This window comes from Diadema antillarum, unplaced genomic scaffold (genome assembly GCF_040938485.1).
Source record: "Diadema antillarum isolate AM-2024a unplaced genomic scaffold, OU_Dant_1.0 seq00001865_RagTag, whole genome shotgun sequence".
Lineage (NCBI taxonomy): Eukaryota > Metazoa > Echinodermata > Echinoidea > Diadematoida > Diadematidae > Diadema > Diadema antillarum.
The window spans coordinates 167,738-187,361 of record NW_027272535.1 but is presented as its reverse complement, the minus strand read 5'-3'; the positions used below and the strand labels follow the sequence as shown (position 1 = coordinate 187,361).

General features: G+C 37.9%; 1 protein-coding gene across 1 annotated transcript; it reads left to right on the top strand.

Moving 5' to 3' along the window:
- Window positions 1-47: 47 nt before the first annotated feature.
- On the top strand, window positions 48-19,183 carry LOC139712841 (beta-1,4-galactosyltransferase 6-like). The gene is made up of 6 exons (XM_071624630.1): window positions 48-103; window positions 2,397-2,668; window positions 13,212-13,328; window positions 16,601-16,788; window positions 18,001-18,225; window positions 18,910-19,183. The coding sequence occupies exons 2-6, from the start codon at window positions 2,432-2,434 to the stop codon at window positions 19,094-19,096; spliced, it is 954 nt and encodes a 317-aa protein (XP_071480731.1). The 5' UTR covers window positions 48-103; window positions 2,397-2,431; the 3' UTR covers window positions 19,097-19,183.
- Window positions 19,184-19,624: the final 441 nt, after the last annotated feature.

Below are 19,624 nucleotides of genomic sequence, written 5' to 3'. Positions count from 1 at the left end.
AGTCTTCATTATTGTTCTGTGCGTAATCATTATTTGTTTCCAGATCATCTACCTAGCGTAACATATCAAAAGACATGTGAAGAACATAACATCGCAGGCCTCGGTAAGAAAAAGAAGACCCTCAAATATTTGTTTCTGTATTGTATCGGACCAAATATATATATATATATATATATATATATATATATATATATATATACCGGGTGTCCCCAAAAAAGCGGAACGGTGGATTTTCAGTACCTTGCGTTCTAAAAGTGATATATTTTTTGACATCATTAGAAAGAGCATCGTCCGCAGAAGACCATGATACCAAAATCATTAAATTTGCTTCAGTACTTGTTATTCTACGCCAATTTCTGTAAATGCAGTCATTTTCAATTTTTTGCGACTTATGAGATAATAATTTGGGTGCGACACGCGTTCCATACGGTGAATTGTGCAAGCTCGTTGATCCATGTCAACAAAAGATAACGCTTTCATATTGGGCGCACACGCACACACTCACACACACACACACACACACACACACACACACACACACACACGCACACACACACACTGTTTTTCCTGGCCCGTGCCCGATGTGAAAGCTGTATCTTTTGTTGACATGGATCACCGAGCTTACACAATATTCACCGTATGGATCGCGTGTCGCACTCAAATTATTATCTCATAAGTCTCAAAAATCCGGTGAAATTTGACAATGACTGCATTTTCAGAAATTGGCGTAGAATAAAAAGCACTGAACCAGATTTAATGATTTTGGTATCATAGTCTTCTGCGGAAGATGCTCTTTCTAATGATATCAAAAGATATATAACTTTTAGACCACAAGGTACTTAAAATCCACCGTTCCGCTTTTTTTTTGGGACACCCGGTATATATATATATATATATATATATATATATATATATATGTGTGTGTGTGTGCATGTGTATGTATGTGTGTGTTTGTATACACAGTGATACGTGCATATAGTATAGTTATATTGTCAACTTTTTGTAACATTATACTAGATACCTGGGATCTCTAGTCTTCTCAGTTTATTACGTTAATATTATATTAATATGGATACATTGTGTAGAATGTGTTTATTACTTTTTTATATGTTTTATACACTTATATTATTTCTAAATGAAATAAATGGATATATCATATAGGCCTTATTTATAAAACGTATGTTTATATATATATATATATATATATATAAGAGAGAGAGAGAGAGAGAGAGAGCTAGAGAGAGGAATGCGTGTGTGCGTTGATGTAAATGTGAAAATGTAAAATGTGCTAATCATGAGCTGTAAGAATTGGATATGTAATCAAAATTTTCATGCTGGCAGGTTTAAAACACGATGTAGGCTACATGAGACAAGGAAAAGTCAGGTGTTAAAAACTTGAACCGCTGCGTCTCCTTAAAATATAACTTAGATATAACTGTACAAGGTTTGATTTCCTCTTCCTTCGTTCAATGAATAACTGAGAAACAAACACGAGCAATTTTCGATTTTTCGAGGTTCCAGACCAGGGGCCGAAAGAGACATTAATGAACTCATTCCCATCACCAGACGGGAGATATAATAAGTATTAAAAGAAAAGTCTTTTTTAATAAAGAAGAAAGATATTTGTTGTTTTTGAATTTTTCTTTTAACAAACGTCTCGTTTACTTCCTCCTTCTCTCTCTCCCTCTATTATATATTATGATTTATAATCATACTATTATAATGATAATATGTGTGTATGACCATTATATGTACATATATGTGAACATTATACTCAAATCTATTATCTATTTGTATATAAATTCGAATATACAAAATTAATACGCAATATAGTTATAGACAAATATAACAATAATAATAATGATAATAATTTTGAATTTATATTGCGCAGTTTCTATGAAGCATATATAATGATTATACTCAATTGCGCATAACAATAAGATATAATCAAAGGAAAAAAAATCAGATTCATATGGAAGTAACACAATCTAATTCTTAACTGAAAATCATACAATATAAAAAATACAATTAAAGGACTGATAATTGCATAATCATAATTCATAAAAGATATCTGATATCTGGGAAGCATGTAGATAATGTACTAAACTGTGACTATGGGAAACTCTCGTGAAATAGATGTATTTTAAGGAGATTTTTGAAACTGTTGATTGATGATGTATGTCTGATTGAGGGAGGAAGGTTATTCCAGAGTCTTGGTGCAGCAATAACAAAAGCACGGTCACCTGAGGTAATTTTCGTATATATATATTCATACTTATATCATATACTTAGGATGCGATTGCTTGTTTGTATATAATTTGTGCATACAGTTTACTGTGTGCATATATATGCATATAATCATGCACATTTTTGTATTCTCTTTTTTTTTTTGATAGTCGGTAGACAGTGGTTGGACCTACGTGACATATCGATGTCGATGTCGGTCGGCATCGTCCTCGGAAATGCCACTGAGGAGGTCAAGAAGGCGGTCAAGTTCGCGAACGACGGTCTCCGAGAGAAACTCGCCGCCATAAAACGGGGCCAGGTAGCGAAGAAAAGTGGCAGCAGATTGCGCTCGGTATTAAGATCGTCGTCTGTGCAGATTGGGTCGTATCTCTACATGCCAGGTGGGCACTGGAAACCTATAAACTGCCGTCCACGTTGGAAGGTAAGTGTCCTTGCTAAAGTGTGTTGTGTTTGTAGATTTAAAGCCTCAAAATGTCCATCACAATATATTGTCGAATATGAATATTCAGATCACGTGAGCGTTTTCGCTAACGGTTCAAATCGAGCCTTATTGTATAAAAGGAACACAGTAGCGTACACACACACTGACACACACGCATACACAAATACCCCCACAAATACATTATAATAAAAGTGATATACTATTCCTATAATATTCAAACTTTCATCTTGCAAACGTATCGGGCTTGTTTTCTCTCATTAACTTTTGTACATGCACACCAAATTATCTGAAACTTCCAGTTCTTTGTATGATAAAGAGATACGGCGGGACAGAAGATTAACCAGTAGCTTTGACATGTAGTAAATAAAGAACATTTACATATCAAAATAATTCCCAGTTCTCGTGTGTGTGGAGAGGCTGTTCTACACGCTTGAAGATTAATAAAAAAAAAAAGATTAAATAAAAAAATGCATGCAATGTGATTCCAATGTGTGTAAACAGGTTTACACACATAGATAGTTTTGACATGTAGTAAATAAAGAACATTTACATATGTGATTCCCAGTTCTCGTGCGTGTGGAAAGGCTGTTCTACGCGCCTATAATTTGATTAAATTTATTAAAAAAACACTCATGCATGTATTAATGTGATGCCAATGTGTGTAAATAGGTTTACACACGTAGATGGTTTTGACATTTAGTAAATAAAGAACATTTACATACTGTATGTAATTCCCAGTGCTCGTGTGTTTGGAAGGCTATACTGCAAGCCTATATTCAAGATTTAAAAACACACACACGCATGCATGTCATGTGGTGCTAATGTGTGTAAATAGGTTTTTCCTAAACAGCAATATAGACTTGCAGATACGGTTTTTCCTTGTGTGTGTGTGTGCAAAAAGTAGCACGTGTGTGTTTATTCCGTTGAGTCCTTGTGGAATTTTGCCGCTGAAATTATCATGTTGTCATAAGCGTGTTAATATAGCTCATAATGTTGTCATAAGCATATTAAAGGACTAGTCCACCTTCATATACATTTGGATTGAGTGAATGTAGCAATATCAGTAGAACACATCAGTGAAAGCTTGGGGAAAATCGGACAATCCGTTCAAAAGTTATGAATTTTTAAAGTATCTGCGTATGCGAGTCACTGCTGGAGGAGAAGACTACTATAGTGTATGATGTCATATGCGTACAACCATAAGATAAAGAAAATAAGAAGAGAATTTCACAAAACTTTACTTTTTGAATTAAGTGCACATTTCTTCGACTTGTTATTGACATATATGTTAAGGGGAATATTATTCCCCCTGCCTTCTGAAAGAGAGAAGTGAAGTTTTCTTTTGTTATGCGAGAAAAGTGAGAATATGTTGAATTTTCTTTATTCTTTCTTTATATCGTTGTACTCATGTGACATCACAAGCTATAGTAGTCTTCTCATCCAGCCTTGAGTGAGCAGAAACTTCAAAAATGCATAACTTTTGAACGGATTGTCCGATTTTCCTCAAACTCTCAATGATGTGCTCTACTAATATTGCTGCATTCACTCAACCCACATGTCTATGAAGGTGAACTTGTCCTTTAATAGTTCATTTATAACTTTTAGGCATAATCATGTCATGTCGGAGGAATAATGTGAAGAGTTTATACACGCAAAACGGATTAACTCCATTTTTTTTCAGACATTTGCAATTACCGATTCAATGATTAAAACTTCATTTTCATTTTGGTGAAAAAATATGTGAAATTTGACATGCATGTCATTGAAAATCTACAGAACCCGCCAGAGATAACAACATATTCATGTTCATGTCTACCTGCTATACCAGGGTGGTGTTTCATAAAGCTGTTCGTAAAGTTACGAACAACTTACGAGCAACTGGTGATCAGTTCTTGTGCTGAATTGTGGAAATTCTGATATGTATAGCACATCAGAACTGATCACCAGTCGCTCGTAAGTTGTTCGTAACTTTACGAACAGCTTTATGAAACAGGGCCCTGGTATACAGTTGATAGATATTATAAAGATATACAGCAATATACAGCGTATCCCAGAAAAAACGAAACCGGGTTTCCATGCGACTTTTCACTTATCGAAATCATACATTTTCTTTATGAGATATACATTAATGGAAATCTAAACTTTTCTTCTTTCATTTGATATTCAACTTAATGTTCATCGTTCATGCATGACTGAGTTAGAACAATGAACGGTGGTGCTACCAAATTATTTTCATTTGCACGCGCAAATGGTGAGTTTAAGTGAATTTTTCAGACTTTTAAAGGGACTGTACAGTACTGGTTGAGGTGGAGATTCATGTTTTGAACATTCCTAAGTGAGATAATGAGAAACATCTTATGAAATATGAAAGAGCATGTAATCTTAAGAAGGATTCAATGTTTATCTGATGAAAATTGGTTTTCAAATGGCTGAGATATCCAACAAAAAACAGTGAAAATAATAAAAGGCGACAGGCCCCGACTTTTATCAGAATCTCTTTGTTTCACCCTGTTTTTGGATATCTCAGCCATTTCAAAACCGATTTTCATCAAGTAAACTTTTGATACCCCTTAGAATTGCATGCTCTTTGACATCTCATAGACTTGATAGAGTGGTTTCTGAATATCTCGCAAAACGTTAAAAGCTAAATCCTCACCTCGACCAGAACTGTACACACCCTTTAAGGTTACGTTTTCGAAAAACAAAGTTCATAACCCAAATATTCATATTTTCTTCTTTCATATGAGGCTGTACGCGTCAAATATGAATAACGCATGCTTGATAAAAAAATGTGCATAAAAACACGCTTTATTTCTACCAATTCTAAGGATAGTCGAAAAACCAGCTCTCAGGTCTCCCGGCTTAGCATTGGGCCGAATGCATAAAACAAGCAATTGCTTGTAAGCAATTGCTTTAAGCACAAGCTCGTCTAGCCAAAGGTCCAGCTCAAGCAATTGCTTAAATCCATATGCATAACCTTTTGCTTGTCCCGCACAAGCAATTGCTTGCGTTTTCAACAAAAGGGACGTCACGCCTGTGCGAACACAAGAACAAAGGCGAATATTAAATGGTTAGTCAAATACCGGTTAGTGATTGGCTAAACACAGTGACGTGATGGAGGCACATTGGTTATGTTCGCCCATGGGCAGAACATTTTTGTAATAAAAACATTTTCACGTAACATATGACAAACGATACCAAACGATTGAACGATCATATTTTTCACGCAATCGATAGAATAAATATGTCTACAGATGATGGTATTTGACTAACCCATATAATATAACAGATGATGAATTTTGTTGTCGGGAACATGTACCAAACGTTCCACCCTCAGGGTTTGAAATGCTATTTTGGGAGGCTGTAAGTCTCTCGACTTCGTCTCGGGACTTATAACCTCCCTCAATAAGTTTTCAACCCTTCGGGTGGAACATTCGGTATGTTCCCTCCCCCGCCAGTCATCATCTAATGTGACAGCATGTATTTGAAAGGGCATATGTGTGCGAAAACATTTCCTGACATAGCCTAAGAGCTATGAAATGACACTCATAAATGCACACACAGATGGACACACACATCAATACACACACGCGTACTGGCTGATTCCCTCACTGCATACGTGTAGTAGCCAGATCGCACGTAAAGAGAGGTCTCCTTGCTCTCCACCGAAGTCAGACATCACACCTGTTCTTCATCACATTTTGCGTGCTAACCACTGGACATTCCCGTTGTTGAAACGAAAAAGTTTCTTACACTACTTAGGAGTAATTTCTTGTAGATTTATGCCACTCCTGCACAAGTGTGGTCTTTCTTTTATGAATACATGTATGAAAATGATACTTAAAAGGGAACGTCCCAGTTAAAAAAAAGCTCAAGCTCATTTTTGCAGAGCTTGGAAAATCGTAAGCAATTGCTAGCAAGAACAAGCAAAAGGTATGTTTTATGCATACGTTTTTGCTTGGTCTCTAAGTAATTGCTTGTGCTTGCTAGCAAAAGCTTCTGCTCGCAAGCAAGTGCTTTTTTTATGCATAGAGATTAGAGTAAAAGGCTAGCACAAGCAATTGCTAGCGTTTATGCACCCGGCCTATTAAGGGCTCATCTGCACCATTGAATTCACACAAAACAACAATCGCAATGCTACAGTGAATGTTGTTCGGGGGAGGGGGGGGGGGGCGGTATTTACGGAGAATGCCGTATGAAACGAAAAGCCCTTTGTTGTCATTTATTTAGAATAAGCTATGAGACACAACCAATTTTGAAAACTAATGTCGTTAGTATTCTCAGGCTGCACGAAGTCCGATGGCTATGGGAAATCAACCTTTCAACAATGATACACATTTTGATGATTTTGTACCTCAACCTTATTTCACTGCTTTCATTCCTCTCTACATTTTCCCCACGCGTGGTTAGTCCTTCATCACCGACATGGTTTTAAGTTTTTGAAGGGGGAGGTGAAGCAGAAAGAGAGGGTACATCACTTTATTTATCACTGAACTTGCGCTTCTAACATTTCAAAGGTGCAAGTGCAGGGCAGAAAGTCGTATTTTCTTTGTTTGTTTTTTTTGAGGGGGGGGGGTTCGGTCCGTTACTCCCACCCCACCTTCCCAAACATCCCGCTGATGAACACCCTTTGCTCTGTAGTTAACTGCATGGTCAGGCAAGCTCATGATCATGTGCTAAATTACGACCCCATTAACAACCGAACCGTCTGTAACAATTCTTTTTACCCCCTCCCTTCATGTTTGTGTAAATTCATTGAAGCATGAAGGCCATTGTTATCTGCCAAGTCGGGCATGTCGGGAAAGCTAACTGGCTCCTTATCTATCTGTCTATCTGGGTAATGGAAGCGTATTTTCAAATTAAGTTTTCTCGAGCAGGCGTTGATCATTTTTTTTTATGCATGGGATATCATATGAAAGGAAAAAGAATGGATATTAAGGCTATGATTTTATTTTTATTTTTTGCAAAAGATTCCAAAGATGTCTGAAAAACTCGTGCAAATGAAAATTTAGTAGCATTACTGTCTATAGTTCTAACTCAGTCATGCACAAATTTTGAACAATGAGTTGTGCATCAAATGAAAGACGAGAGTGTATCTTTCAATCCATGTACATCTCATGAAGCAACTATATGATTATGATCGCAAAGAATTGCAATGAATCCCGGTTTCGTTTTTTCTGGGATACGCTGTACTATATATAGATTTATTTCCTTGAACCTGATCAATACTAGGTCAATATCTATAATGTGGAGAAAAAAAAAGCAACGGGATTGAACATCACCTTGGAATCTATTATGGTCAAACGGATATTGTTATATCTGTTTACTTCCCTGTTAGTTTCCTGTTAGTTTGTGAATTCAACGGACAGCCTTGTTTTAAAGTTTAGTGATTGCCTCCATTTTTTTCTTCTTTTTTTTCAGTAGATAATCTGATACCAAGATATTAAAATGACCCATTTGTCCTGTGTTGTTTTATTTGCATGGCTGTATCTTTGTCTGTGTCTGTGTTCTTGTTTGTGCGTGTGTGTGTGTGTGTGTGTGTGTGTCCAATTGCTTTGCTTGGACCTCTTCCTCTTATCTCTCTGAATCGGAGTGCCCGTTCGTTTACTTAGATATCTACACACCCATCTGATATATAGTTTTTGAATTATAAAGGATCAAAAGTGGGATTTTTTTTTTGTAACACCTAGTATTTACAACATTTCACAACACCAATGTGACATTCCGTCTGCTTGCGCGGATCGTCATTGTTATTTTGTAATGACTTTGCATTATTTGGCTATGGAAAATAGATGATGAATTGAAAAATGAAAATGAGGTTATCAATAGCATAGTAATAGTACGTAGAAGTAGTAATAGTGGCAGTAGTAGTAGTAAAAATAGTAGTAGTAGTAGTAGTAGTGGCAGTAGTAGTAATAATAGTAGTAATAGTAGTAGTAGTAGTAATAGTAGTAGTAGTAGTAGTAGTAGTAGTAATAGTAGCAGGGAGGTGGGCGAGTCTTCCACCTCCCTGGGAGTAGCAATAGTGATAGCACTGTTGATGGTATAGTGGTATCAGAATCACTATCCAGGCATTTTTTTTCCTACGTCACCACTACCACTGTTAGGGGTCAACCCACGAGCCCGACACCCACCATCCACGAATCATACAGCCCACGAGCTCGACATTGGAAAAAAAAAAGTCCATGAGTCATACAGTCCATGAGCTCGACACTGGGCAAAAAGGCCCACGAGATCGACGCTACGTACCCAATGATGCAATGTGTGTCTCGCGGGCCCTTTTTTGTCCTTACATTGTAGTGTCGGACTCGTGGGCCTTGTTTACCTGGTGTCGAACTCATGTTCCCTATTTGCTTAGTGTCGAGCTGATGAACATTATATCGTTTTGGGGGCTATTTACTTGACGTCGAGTTCTTCAGCCTTCTTCACTTAAAGTGAGGCAGTCCTCACGAATTTAAAAAAAGAAATATGTTGTTGTTGCTACCTCCAATAAACTACTTTCACCGAAAACAAACTTTCAAATCACCAAATAAGCTCGTAAATTTTGGTTGAAAAAGTGTGAATCTGCATGGTGAATATGCTAATGAGCAAATCCTGTCGGAGAGTCAGACCTCACCGAGGCACAACTCTTCCCAGCCGTGTTCTGCTCGTTATATCCGTACGCTCCCTAGTTACCCGGACGCATGAAGAAGTCGGTGGCTACTAGTATTTGACATTGTTTCTACGTACTGTGTGTGTGTGTGTGTGTGTGTGTGTGTGTGTGTGTGTGTGTGTGTGTGTGTGTGTGTGTGTATCGTGTATTGTATATTCGCACAGTACACGTGTGGACGGTACAACTAGATCTACGGTAGATACCCCGTTTGCCCTTCGCACTTTTCCAGTCTATCACAAGCGCAGCTGCAGCCCTGTCGCCGCGCATGCATGTTCTAGTACGTACAGATTGTAGGTAGAAACGGTTCTACACAAACCTACTAGTACACTAGAGGGGCGACCGCATTCAGCGTCGTCTGGTCAGGCTATCTTTCATCAATAGTTTTGCTCGAATCGTGCAGAAAATTTCCCAGGAAAATCTTTTTTTTCCATCCCAGACCCAAAAAAGTATCGTGAAAGGTGAGTCGTATGGCTGGGAAATCTCGGTACAACGAAGCCGAACATAGGAAACTTAGGGCCTACAAAATCTCGATATCGTGTTGTGACCTACCTGTGCGTGGACTATGAGAAGCAATGTTTTTACGTGGACCGGCAGGCTGTGGCCCTCGGTTATAAACCGAGAAAACTCCTGAAGCCAGATGCAATCCCGACCATTTGCTCACATGAGTTATGAAACAGAAACACCTCGAGCATCGACTTCGTAGAGAACCGAGGAAAAAAAAATCGTAGAGAGGTAAGAAAAGTGGCTAGCTATGTTTCATTTACGGTGGGGCTGCAGCCGGGGTTGGACTGCAGTACAGTGCCACTGAGCTAGCTGCTGCCAGTGCCGACTGGACATACACGGCAAAGTGGAGCGAAATCATATCCCTACGACCCCCTGTGTTTACCCTGCCCGGCAGACGTCATATTTTTTTTTCGAGGAAAGGCGATATCTGAGTACTTACAGAAATATTGAGATACAAACAATATTTTCTTTGAAGAATTCGACTCCCTTATGCACAGGTTATCTTCGGTTTGAACGCCAAACTCAGCTAGACGGAGTAACGTGTACATTATAGTATGGTAAGAATTCGCGCGCGAGAGTGGTTTGTACGCTAAGAAGTATGCAACACGGACGGGAGCTAGAAAAGGACCGTGCCTATTTGATGTGAAGTTCATGGTATATTTGATTTTAAAATACATATAAATTTATGTTAACAATGTCAATTTTTCATGAATTATATATACTACTCAAAAAAAGTTAAGGACCACTTTTTAAAACGTACACATTTGTACACATTTGTACCACTTCACAATGGGCCCACTTTTCAGGATATGCAATAATGCGAGAGACATCATGCAACAACTGAAACCACCCATGTGTGAAATTGTTACAGGGTGTTTGAGGAGATTCAAGACAGCCATATTCGGGTATTTCTAGAAATACAACACCCGGTTTGAAAATTGTATACACACATTAAAAAGTGGTCCTTAACTTTTTTTGAGTAGTGTATAACTAAGCTTGAAATATTTTGTTTGAAATAATAAAATCACATACTTTCACATTTTATGATAGAATTACAACTGATCATTTGAACATTTAAATTGGTTTTTAGAGGCACGGCTGTCAACTTGGTGAGTAGGGCACGCACGACGTAGCATCTTTTTGCCGGCTCTTACACGATCGCTTGCCGGAATTATTTTTCAAAAATCGCTTACGGAGACAGTTTTTCATTTCCACGCGTACAAACTGGTGAAAGGTTATTTTTTTACTCTTCTTAATTATCATTACTGACAACAGTGAAAATCTCAGGACTGCCTCCCTTTAAAGTTTCTAGATCGTAGGCTGTATGACTCGTGGACTGTATGACTCGTGGGCTGTATGACTCGTGGGTGTCGGACTCGTGACGTGCACCCACTGTTGCTTTCACTGTATCAGCGGTACGTTTTACCCAGGGGCTCTTCAAAAAAAAAAAAAAAAAACAACTACGATAACAACACACACAGCAAAACCCATGACTTCCGAGGGTTCCGTCAAGTTCAAGTTCAAGTTCAAGTTCAAATTTATTCGTTTTCCCCACAATATACAAATATAAATCTCTCTTTCTTGAGTGACAGAAACAATGCATACAAAATGTACAGAGAAAACAACATTAATAGAAAAAAAAACAGTAGCGAACAGGTAACGATAGTTGTCAATATAATCCTATGCACTGTGTGGAAAAAAACGGAGGGACCCACTAAAAACACTAAGCTTGTAGAGTGTGGGCCCCTCTTGTATTAAAAGCCCTATGCAAAAATTGAATTTAAAGACAACAACAAATCGGTACAAAAAGTTTGTCACAAAAAAAAAGTTTGGCAGCCCACTTAGAGACAGACAGACAAACAGTTATTCAAAAAACAACTACAAACAGAGTAATGAGCATAAAACAGGACTGAGACTGCAACAAGATTACTTGTAGGAAAAAAGAATGACTAAACGTCACAAGAGGAAACAAGAGGAAACAAGAGATTCTGCCCAATCGAAGCCCACTAAAACGTTCCACGGTCCTTGCTATACATACAAGCCTCGAGAGCCTTTGTCAGTGGTAAAGTTCTTTGGCATAGGTACTTCGTGCTACTTGTCGAATGGTGCTAGTGTTTGTTCGTTGTTGTTTTTTTTTTTCAGTCATATTATCATAGGTGCCGGAAAGGGGGAGGTGGGATGTAGAGGGTGCGATCCGGAAATGGGAAGGCAAAAATTGACAAGGGTTACCTCCTGTTTTTTCACGGATCTGTGGATCCTGAAAATGTCATTTTTGATTTATCATGTTTAATATATCAAAAGATGTGCAAGTCTTTTAATAGTGTATGATTTTCAAACTTAGAGTGTGTCATTACTTATGTATATATATATATATTTCAATATTGCTACTGTTGTTATCATAATTTTATCAATATTGTCATAGCGATTTCCGCTAGTATTATTTTCATAATCAATATCATAACTTATGTATGTCTACTGAAAGGCATACCTAAAGGAAAGCTCGTAATGACAGAAGTTATCTACCACTAAAATGTAATCAAATTTAACGGAAGAGAAAGGTTACATTTCATGTCTTCCATGTTTTGTTTTCTGCATGAATTATATAAAAAAGACACACACACACACACACACACACACACACACACATAAAGACACCCAACTTGACAACTATATCTATACTCCTAATTCTTTTCAACTATATCTATACTCCTTTTCTTTCTTATGATTCAGTCACAGTTTGCTCATGTATTTCTTCAACTAGTATGTTTGTTGATTCATGTAAACAAATGACGTGTATCTAAATTTCATTTGGAAATGTAATAGTTACATTGTACTTAATTTGTGTATATGAAATTTTCATATTATATGTTTTGGCCGGAAATGAAATAAAAATGAAATGAATGAAATGAAATTCACGTATGTGTGTGCGCATGTTTATGTGTGTGTTCCGTCAGTCTCTAATTCTTTATAGTAACGTTAGTTTGCGTTTTCAATGTTTCTACCCTCAATTGTTGCTCTAGATTAATTATCTGTGCTCCCCATGTCATTTCCCTAACACTGATTTTATTCTAGACTTACTATGCCCTCACAAGCTGGCCTCTGTATGTAGACCGCATCATATTTCCTCTACTTTGTAAGATTGTAGTCGCCAATATCAATGTAAACAGACGATTACGTTCATTTTCATATCAAGGCAGTTGTGCACTCCAGTAAATGTTTCACCTAATCTGTACTTTGCAATTTTGGATTTGTATAAACAGTTTTCTATTTTTTTGTATGACCCATACTTGACAAATATGAAAATAAGTTGATATTGAAATTGAAATAGAAAATAAGTCAAGCTTGTCGTCTTTTCGTATTGTACAGGTCGCAATTATCATTCCTTTCCGAGATCGATACCACCATCTGCCGATCATTTTACGATACCTGACCCCAATGCTGAAGCGCCAACTCCTCGAATTTACTTTCTTCGCAGTCGAACAGGTGAGTCACAATCTCGCGACGGCAGCAGCTAACACTCATACGCGGACCGGTAAACTGCTATCTACTCATGCATATACGGTATACTGTCGGTTTGTTTTTCAACTTCAACTTTCTGTTTTCCACTTCTCGATTCACACACACATTGCCATGCCACGCCCTTTCTCACTTCGAGTAGGCACTGAAGACAAATGATTTACCAATTACCCACCATATCAATGAAACTTGTAACGATTAAAAAAAGAGACCAAGGCACAGCGATGTATCTTATCTGTTCGTTCTGTAATGTCGATATGTACTACTCCAATTAGAATCATCATAACATTACAAAACTTTTGTTGGCCACTCTGAAAAAGTGGCCACCTTGTTGCAAGAAAGGATGAAGAAAAAAAAGCACCGATAGACTAATAACAGAATAAGGGGGGAAACACTCTGAGAGAGCCTTTGTGCTACGCATAAATACATTAACTTTTTCTCCAGTTAAAGGGATTATATAGTTTTGGTTGAGAACTAATTTCAGGTTTCTAACATTTTTTGATGAGATAATGAGAAACCTCTAGTGAAATATGACAGAGCATGTAATTCCATGAGGAATTCAACGTTTATTTGATGAAAATTGGTTTTGCAATGGCTGAGATATCTAAAACAGAGCGATTCAAATAAAGTGTGGGACCCACATTCTATTACAATTGCTTTGTTTTACTTTGTTTTTGGATGTTTTAGTCATTCCAAACCCGATTTTCATCAAATAAACTTTTAATTCCTCTTAAAATGGTGTGCTCTGTACTATTTCATAAGTGTTTTCTCAGTATCTCTCAAAAAGTGAAAAGCCCAGTTCTCATCTCCACCAATACTGTACATCCCTTTAAACTTGGCTATTTTAAGGTAACATAATATTTGTAGGGTCTGCTGCCAGGAACTATGAAGCAAATTGCAATTCCAACACCCTCTACCACATCAACTCACTCCTGGCAGTATCCTCTTCCCACCATCCAATTTGCAACTCGCTTCACACGCCAGGCATGTTTGGCTGCCTCATAGCCAACTTGTTGCGTACTGGATCAATAATAATATTTTCTGTCCCACGGTGTGACTTAGAAAAAAAAAATATGTGTCTATCGATATGAAGGTTAGAGGAGAGAGAGAGTGAGAGACAGACAGACAGACAGATACACAGATAAATAGAGGAAGAAGCGAAATGAGTGGGAGAAAGTAAACACAGAGAATAAAAGCTTCGAAAATGCCAAAACCAGACGCAAACACACACATACACACACACGCACACACACACACACACACACACACGCACACACACACACACACACACACACATACACTGTTTGTACAAACAAAACGTTTGAATCAGAGTGACAAAACAAAAAATGATCCCACGTCCACACCCTCGTACACACACACACACACACACACATACAGACAGACAGACACACACACAAGCGTAAGGGGTGTGTGTGTGTGTGTGTTTATGAATTTATTTCTGCTGATTGCAGTCACATAACCACAGAGCACTGAATAGAGGTGATGCGCTAGGCAGCAACATAGCTGCAGGGAGGTGTGAGAGAGAACACCTGATTCAATTATGATAAGACAAGTATTCCTACACATTTTTTTTGAAGCCTCAATGAAACGTCCTAGCTCAGAGGCATAATGATATTCTTGCAGCAAGATTCACGGTATGTCGAAACTTTCAGCACGCACAATGCTATGCCACTGCCTTGCGTGCCATGATACAATGGATACATAGCAGTGAATAATAATAACTGTACTTTGGACTTCGAACTTAATTCATCCGTACACTCACAGGATTCACCCTCACTGAACCTAACGCTTTTCTTTGGTGCGAAATGCCGTCACTTTATTGTAACAATATCGTTGGACCGTGAAGAAAAAACATTTCTAGAATGATAATGGTGAGGCCCTTGATGAAAAAAAAGAAGGAATAATATAGTTCTGCTGCACACTTAGTGTGGGTGGTATAGCATGTGTATTCATTGCTGTTGCTTAATGAATATCGTCATTACATGTAGCAGTATATTATATATATATATATATATATATATATATATATATATATATATTACATATATATATATATATATATATATATATATATTACATGTATATATGTATTTTTTTTTGGGGGGGGGGGTAGGTGACGACAATGCAGGTAAAGATCTCAGGCCATTTGCATTTCAACAATGTGTAACTATTTTTTTTTTCAGCGTACGTTCGAAATTAGAATGTGATTATTTGTTCACATATTATTTGTCGGGGACACGGACATTTGTGACCCTGCACCTCAAAACAAACAAAAAGTCGCCAGACATGAATTTTTAGTTAAGACCATATTCTGAAAGAGCAGACGTTAAGCTTTAAAATGATGTATAACTCAAATCAAATGGACACTCATAACCTATCTAAATATTGGAAAGAAAGCACAAACTTAGGAAAAGTGTGAACTGAGAAAAGAGGCTCTGAAGTACAGTGTCTATTCAAGTGCTTAATCTTTACCGAACCGTGCTGGCTGTGCGATGAATGGGACAAAGAACAGGAAGTAAACCATCAGAGTAACAACAATGAAGGGATTATCATATTAAACTATAATTACACATGCCTCATTAAATCATTCTGTCCATAATAAATGTCATCTTTCAAAGCAGTAGCATTATCCTTTCGAAAGTTATTAGAATTCAAAGTGAAGAGTGTGGACAAGGTTTTTCAGAGATGAAAAAGGGATTCTAAAGACACTGTCCTAATCACACTATTCTACCAAAAATGTTTGAGATAAACTGCTAAAAAACCACTTTCCTGCCCGTTTTATGATACCAAATTTTAGCATAATGTAAAAGAAGAGCCGCTCTTTCAGAAAATATGAAAAAGTCAAGTTCGGCTAAGTTGACCCATTTCACTTATTTTCAGTCCTCACGCAAAATCAGTGTGTGCGACTTTATGTTCGTTTTGAGGTGCACGGTCAAATTTGTTCCTGCGAAAAATTGCAGGATTTAGGGTTAGGGTAATGGTTGTGATAGCGTTTTATAGGTTTAGTTTGATGTGAGGATAAGGATTAAGGTTACAGGGTTATATTATGTTTATGGGTAGAATGTATGTTTGGCTTTGCGTGCAGGTATTTCATGGGAGCAATAGTTGCAGGAGCAAAGGTCATAGAACCCATTTTTCACTGTCGTTTCTCTGACATATTGACTGCTAAATGACGTTACCATTTATTCATTTTTCTGTCCAAAATGCTTTCTGTGCAGGCTAACCGAGACTTATTCAACCGAGCAATGCTAATGAATGTTGGATTCCTAGAGGCACTAAACTTCACCAGATACGACTGCTTTATCTTCCACGATGTCGACCACATACCCCACGACGACCGCAACTACTACGGCTGCACGGGCATGCCGAGGCATTTCTTGTCCGGAGTGGACCGGTGGAATTACAAGTAGGCGTACGGTAGTCCCACAGACTGATATACGTGTGGGTTGGATTATTGGGGCATTCAAGACATTTTATATAATTTCACATCATGCAGTACACGATTCGATAGTACCATGTATAGATTTGTTGAATGATTATTGTGGTCCTTGAGCAGATAAATTAACACTATGAAAAAAAAACAAACATAATACACTGAACAATAATGATGACAGAGGAGGCTCACATATTCCAGTAATGTAGCAATGTAATTGCACTATACCACTTGCTTAACAGTTCACCTGTGTAGAATTTATGCATGATTTTGTCTTTCTTTCGTTCTGGGTCCTTGAGCACCCATTCATGCATTCTTATGTGAATCTGCTATCAGTCATCACTCTTGTTCATTGTGATTTGTTGTAAATTTCGAAAACAGTCTCATTCCTCATACCAATCACTATTGATTGGGAAACTCTGTACCAATATAGATGTTAAAGTGTAAAAGCCTAAAAGTCCATTATTCTATAAGCAATAAGAGAGAAATCTAGCAATCTTGAGATATTTTTTTAAAGATCTTTCCTGTTTGAGCACTCTGAGCTCCATGGTTCTGTTTATGCTAACATTTCTATTATACAATAATTATATTGGTCCTGTGGTTGAATTACGGGGAAAATCATTAATAAACATTTGAAAAAAAAAATAAATCACTATTTTGAGTGACTTAAGACTTACCCTACTCATCCCCCCACCCTTGATGACAATGAGATAAAGATAGAATAAACCTCATCGAAAACCGCTTTCTAGCATGTTAATGTTTGTTCTAGGTATTTTAAGTGAAATCAATTTTATATGCAATAGGTTATGATACAGGTCACTCTACTGTTACTGCCACTGCAACACTACACATATTGATACAGCGTGTGTAAACCTACTGGATTAATTGCTTAGAATAGTGGACACGTGAGCATATAAATTATACCAAAACTAAACATACCCTTGGCTAGCCGCAACAATTGAGGCTACTCCCCATAAGTGCAATGACATTTCCTGTCAAGAGCGAACGAACATTCTTTGACTAACTGCCGTTGATTCAATATATACAATGACTAATCCTTTCCGTGTGCCACGTTCATATTTCTTAAGAAAATGTTTCACTTGCATTATTTGGTTCGTCTATTACTTTCTTTTGCTTATGTTTTTTTTCTTTGTTTTGTTACTATGTCTCCCTTTCTTTTTCAAGATTGATGTATGAAGACTTTTTCGGAGCCGTGACAGGGTTGACGAGGGCCCAGATCCTGCAGATCAACGGCTTCCCAAACGTATACTGGGGATGGGGCGGGGAGGATGACGAGATCCGAATGAGAGTAGAGGAGGCTCACCTAAACATAACGCGGGCAAAGGGCCCTATAGCATTCTATGATGTCATTCATCACCACCATAACAGGGCGCCGCCTGCTTTAGATAGGTAGGTCATACTGAAACACATCGTGTGTTTCTAGAGCAGTATCTGCTTTAGCTCGTTATGAACTGACGTCATATGTTGTTGTTTTGGTTGTAATGGCGTGTATCACTCAGAATTGAATATTTACACCAGGCTCCTTTTTTCCATCTTATTTTTTTTTCTCTTTTTTGTCAAGTTGGCGTGTTTCATCACTTTCCTCATAGAATTGAGTAAACATGTGATGGCCTTTGTTTGGTCGGCTATTAATTGGTCCCCTGAATATTTGCTGACAAGATACCTTCTGGCCAGACCGGCTCAGTGCGTCGAGCAGTTTTCTCAGCAGAAAAGTAATCTGCCTAGGGCAGTAGGGTCCAACGCTCTCCAAAGTATGAATTTTGGCCAACTATTGTGCCATGGTGCTAGCCGTTCTTACAGAGGGCGCCCTTCCATTATTGTTAGCTTTCTTGCGCCAGCCGTGCGATAAACGTTTGAAGCAGATTTTCCTTACAAAAAAAGTTTGTCTGTAGGTGTCTCTTCGTGAGTATTTGCGTGTGTTTTATAACTTCAAGTCTTCACCATGTCTCTTTTCTCCCTCTTAATCCGCGACAGATGTTCCTTCACACAGAAAATATTGTTGTCTATCAATTTACTTATTAAATGTTATCTATCTCTTTGGTCATTGACCTTTGTATTTTCGTATTTCCTCAGGTTTACTCTTTTGGACACGTTTAGAACTCGCTACAGAGAAGATGGACTAAACAACATTTTCTACCCTGAACCGACATACACATTTAATTTACTTTACACTAACGTGAGCGTTGATATTAAGCGAATATATCCGACTGGTGGAGAAATGAGATCAACGGCACATACTAAATTACCTGATCGCCGATAATATTGCAATAATGTGCACTTCGAACGATAGTGATTTGGTGACACGGGATTGTAGGATACAGAACGAGCTTCAGGGTTCAAGTATAAGGCTGACGTCACACATCCCTGAAATTGACGCAAGATTGCCGTGCGAATATGCAATTTTCAATTTCGCATGAAGTTAGCCCCGAACGTGGCAAAAAGCCGATCAAAAGCCAAAGCAAGTACGATCGTTTGTTAGCAGCCTAAGAAATTCCAACGATGGCTGTTGTGCGATGACCTTTAAGATGCCCTCACGACTAATCAGTTGTTTATACGATCAGAGACGATATTTGAACATTATCCTTTACCGTGTGCCCATCTTTGCTCAACTTCGGGACAGAGTGTTTTCCCTTAAAAGTGCCTCCAACCGCTACACAGTCAACCAGTGTGTGCCATATTATCATGAGTGCCTCTTTTGAGCTACGTCCATGATTTCGGAATCTGCACCTATAATTTGATAACGGGTGTATTTAAATGTGAGTGTTTGACACATACTGTGTATGTGTGC

Coding starts and splice junctions, on each gene's coding strand:
- LOC139712841 (XM_071624630.1), top strand. CDS start 2,432: ATGTCGATGTCGGTCGGCATCGTCCTCGGAAATGCCACTGAGGAGGTC. Junction 2,669..13,211: donor ACTGCCGTCCACGTTGGAAG/GTAAGTGTCCTT, acceptor CGTATTGTACAG/GTCGCAATTATCATTCCTTT. Junction 13,329..16,600: donor CTTTCTTCGCAGTCGAACAG/GTGAGTCACAAT, acceptor CTTTCTGTGCAG/GCTAACCGAGACTTATTCAA.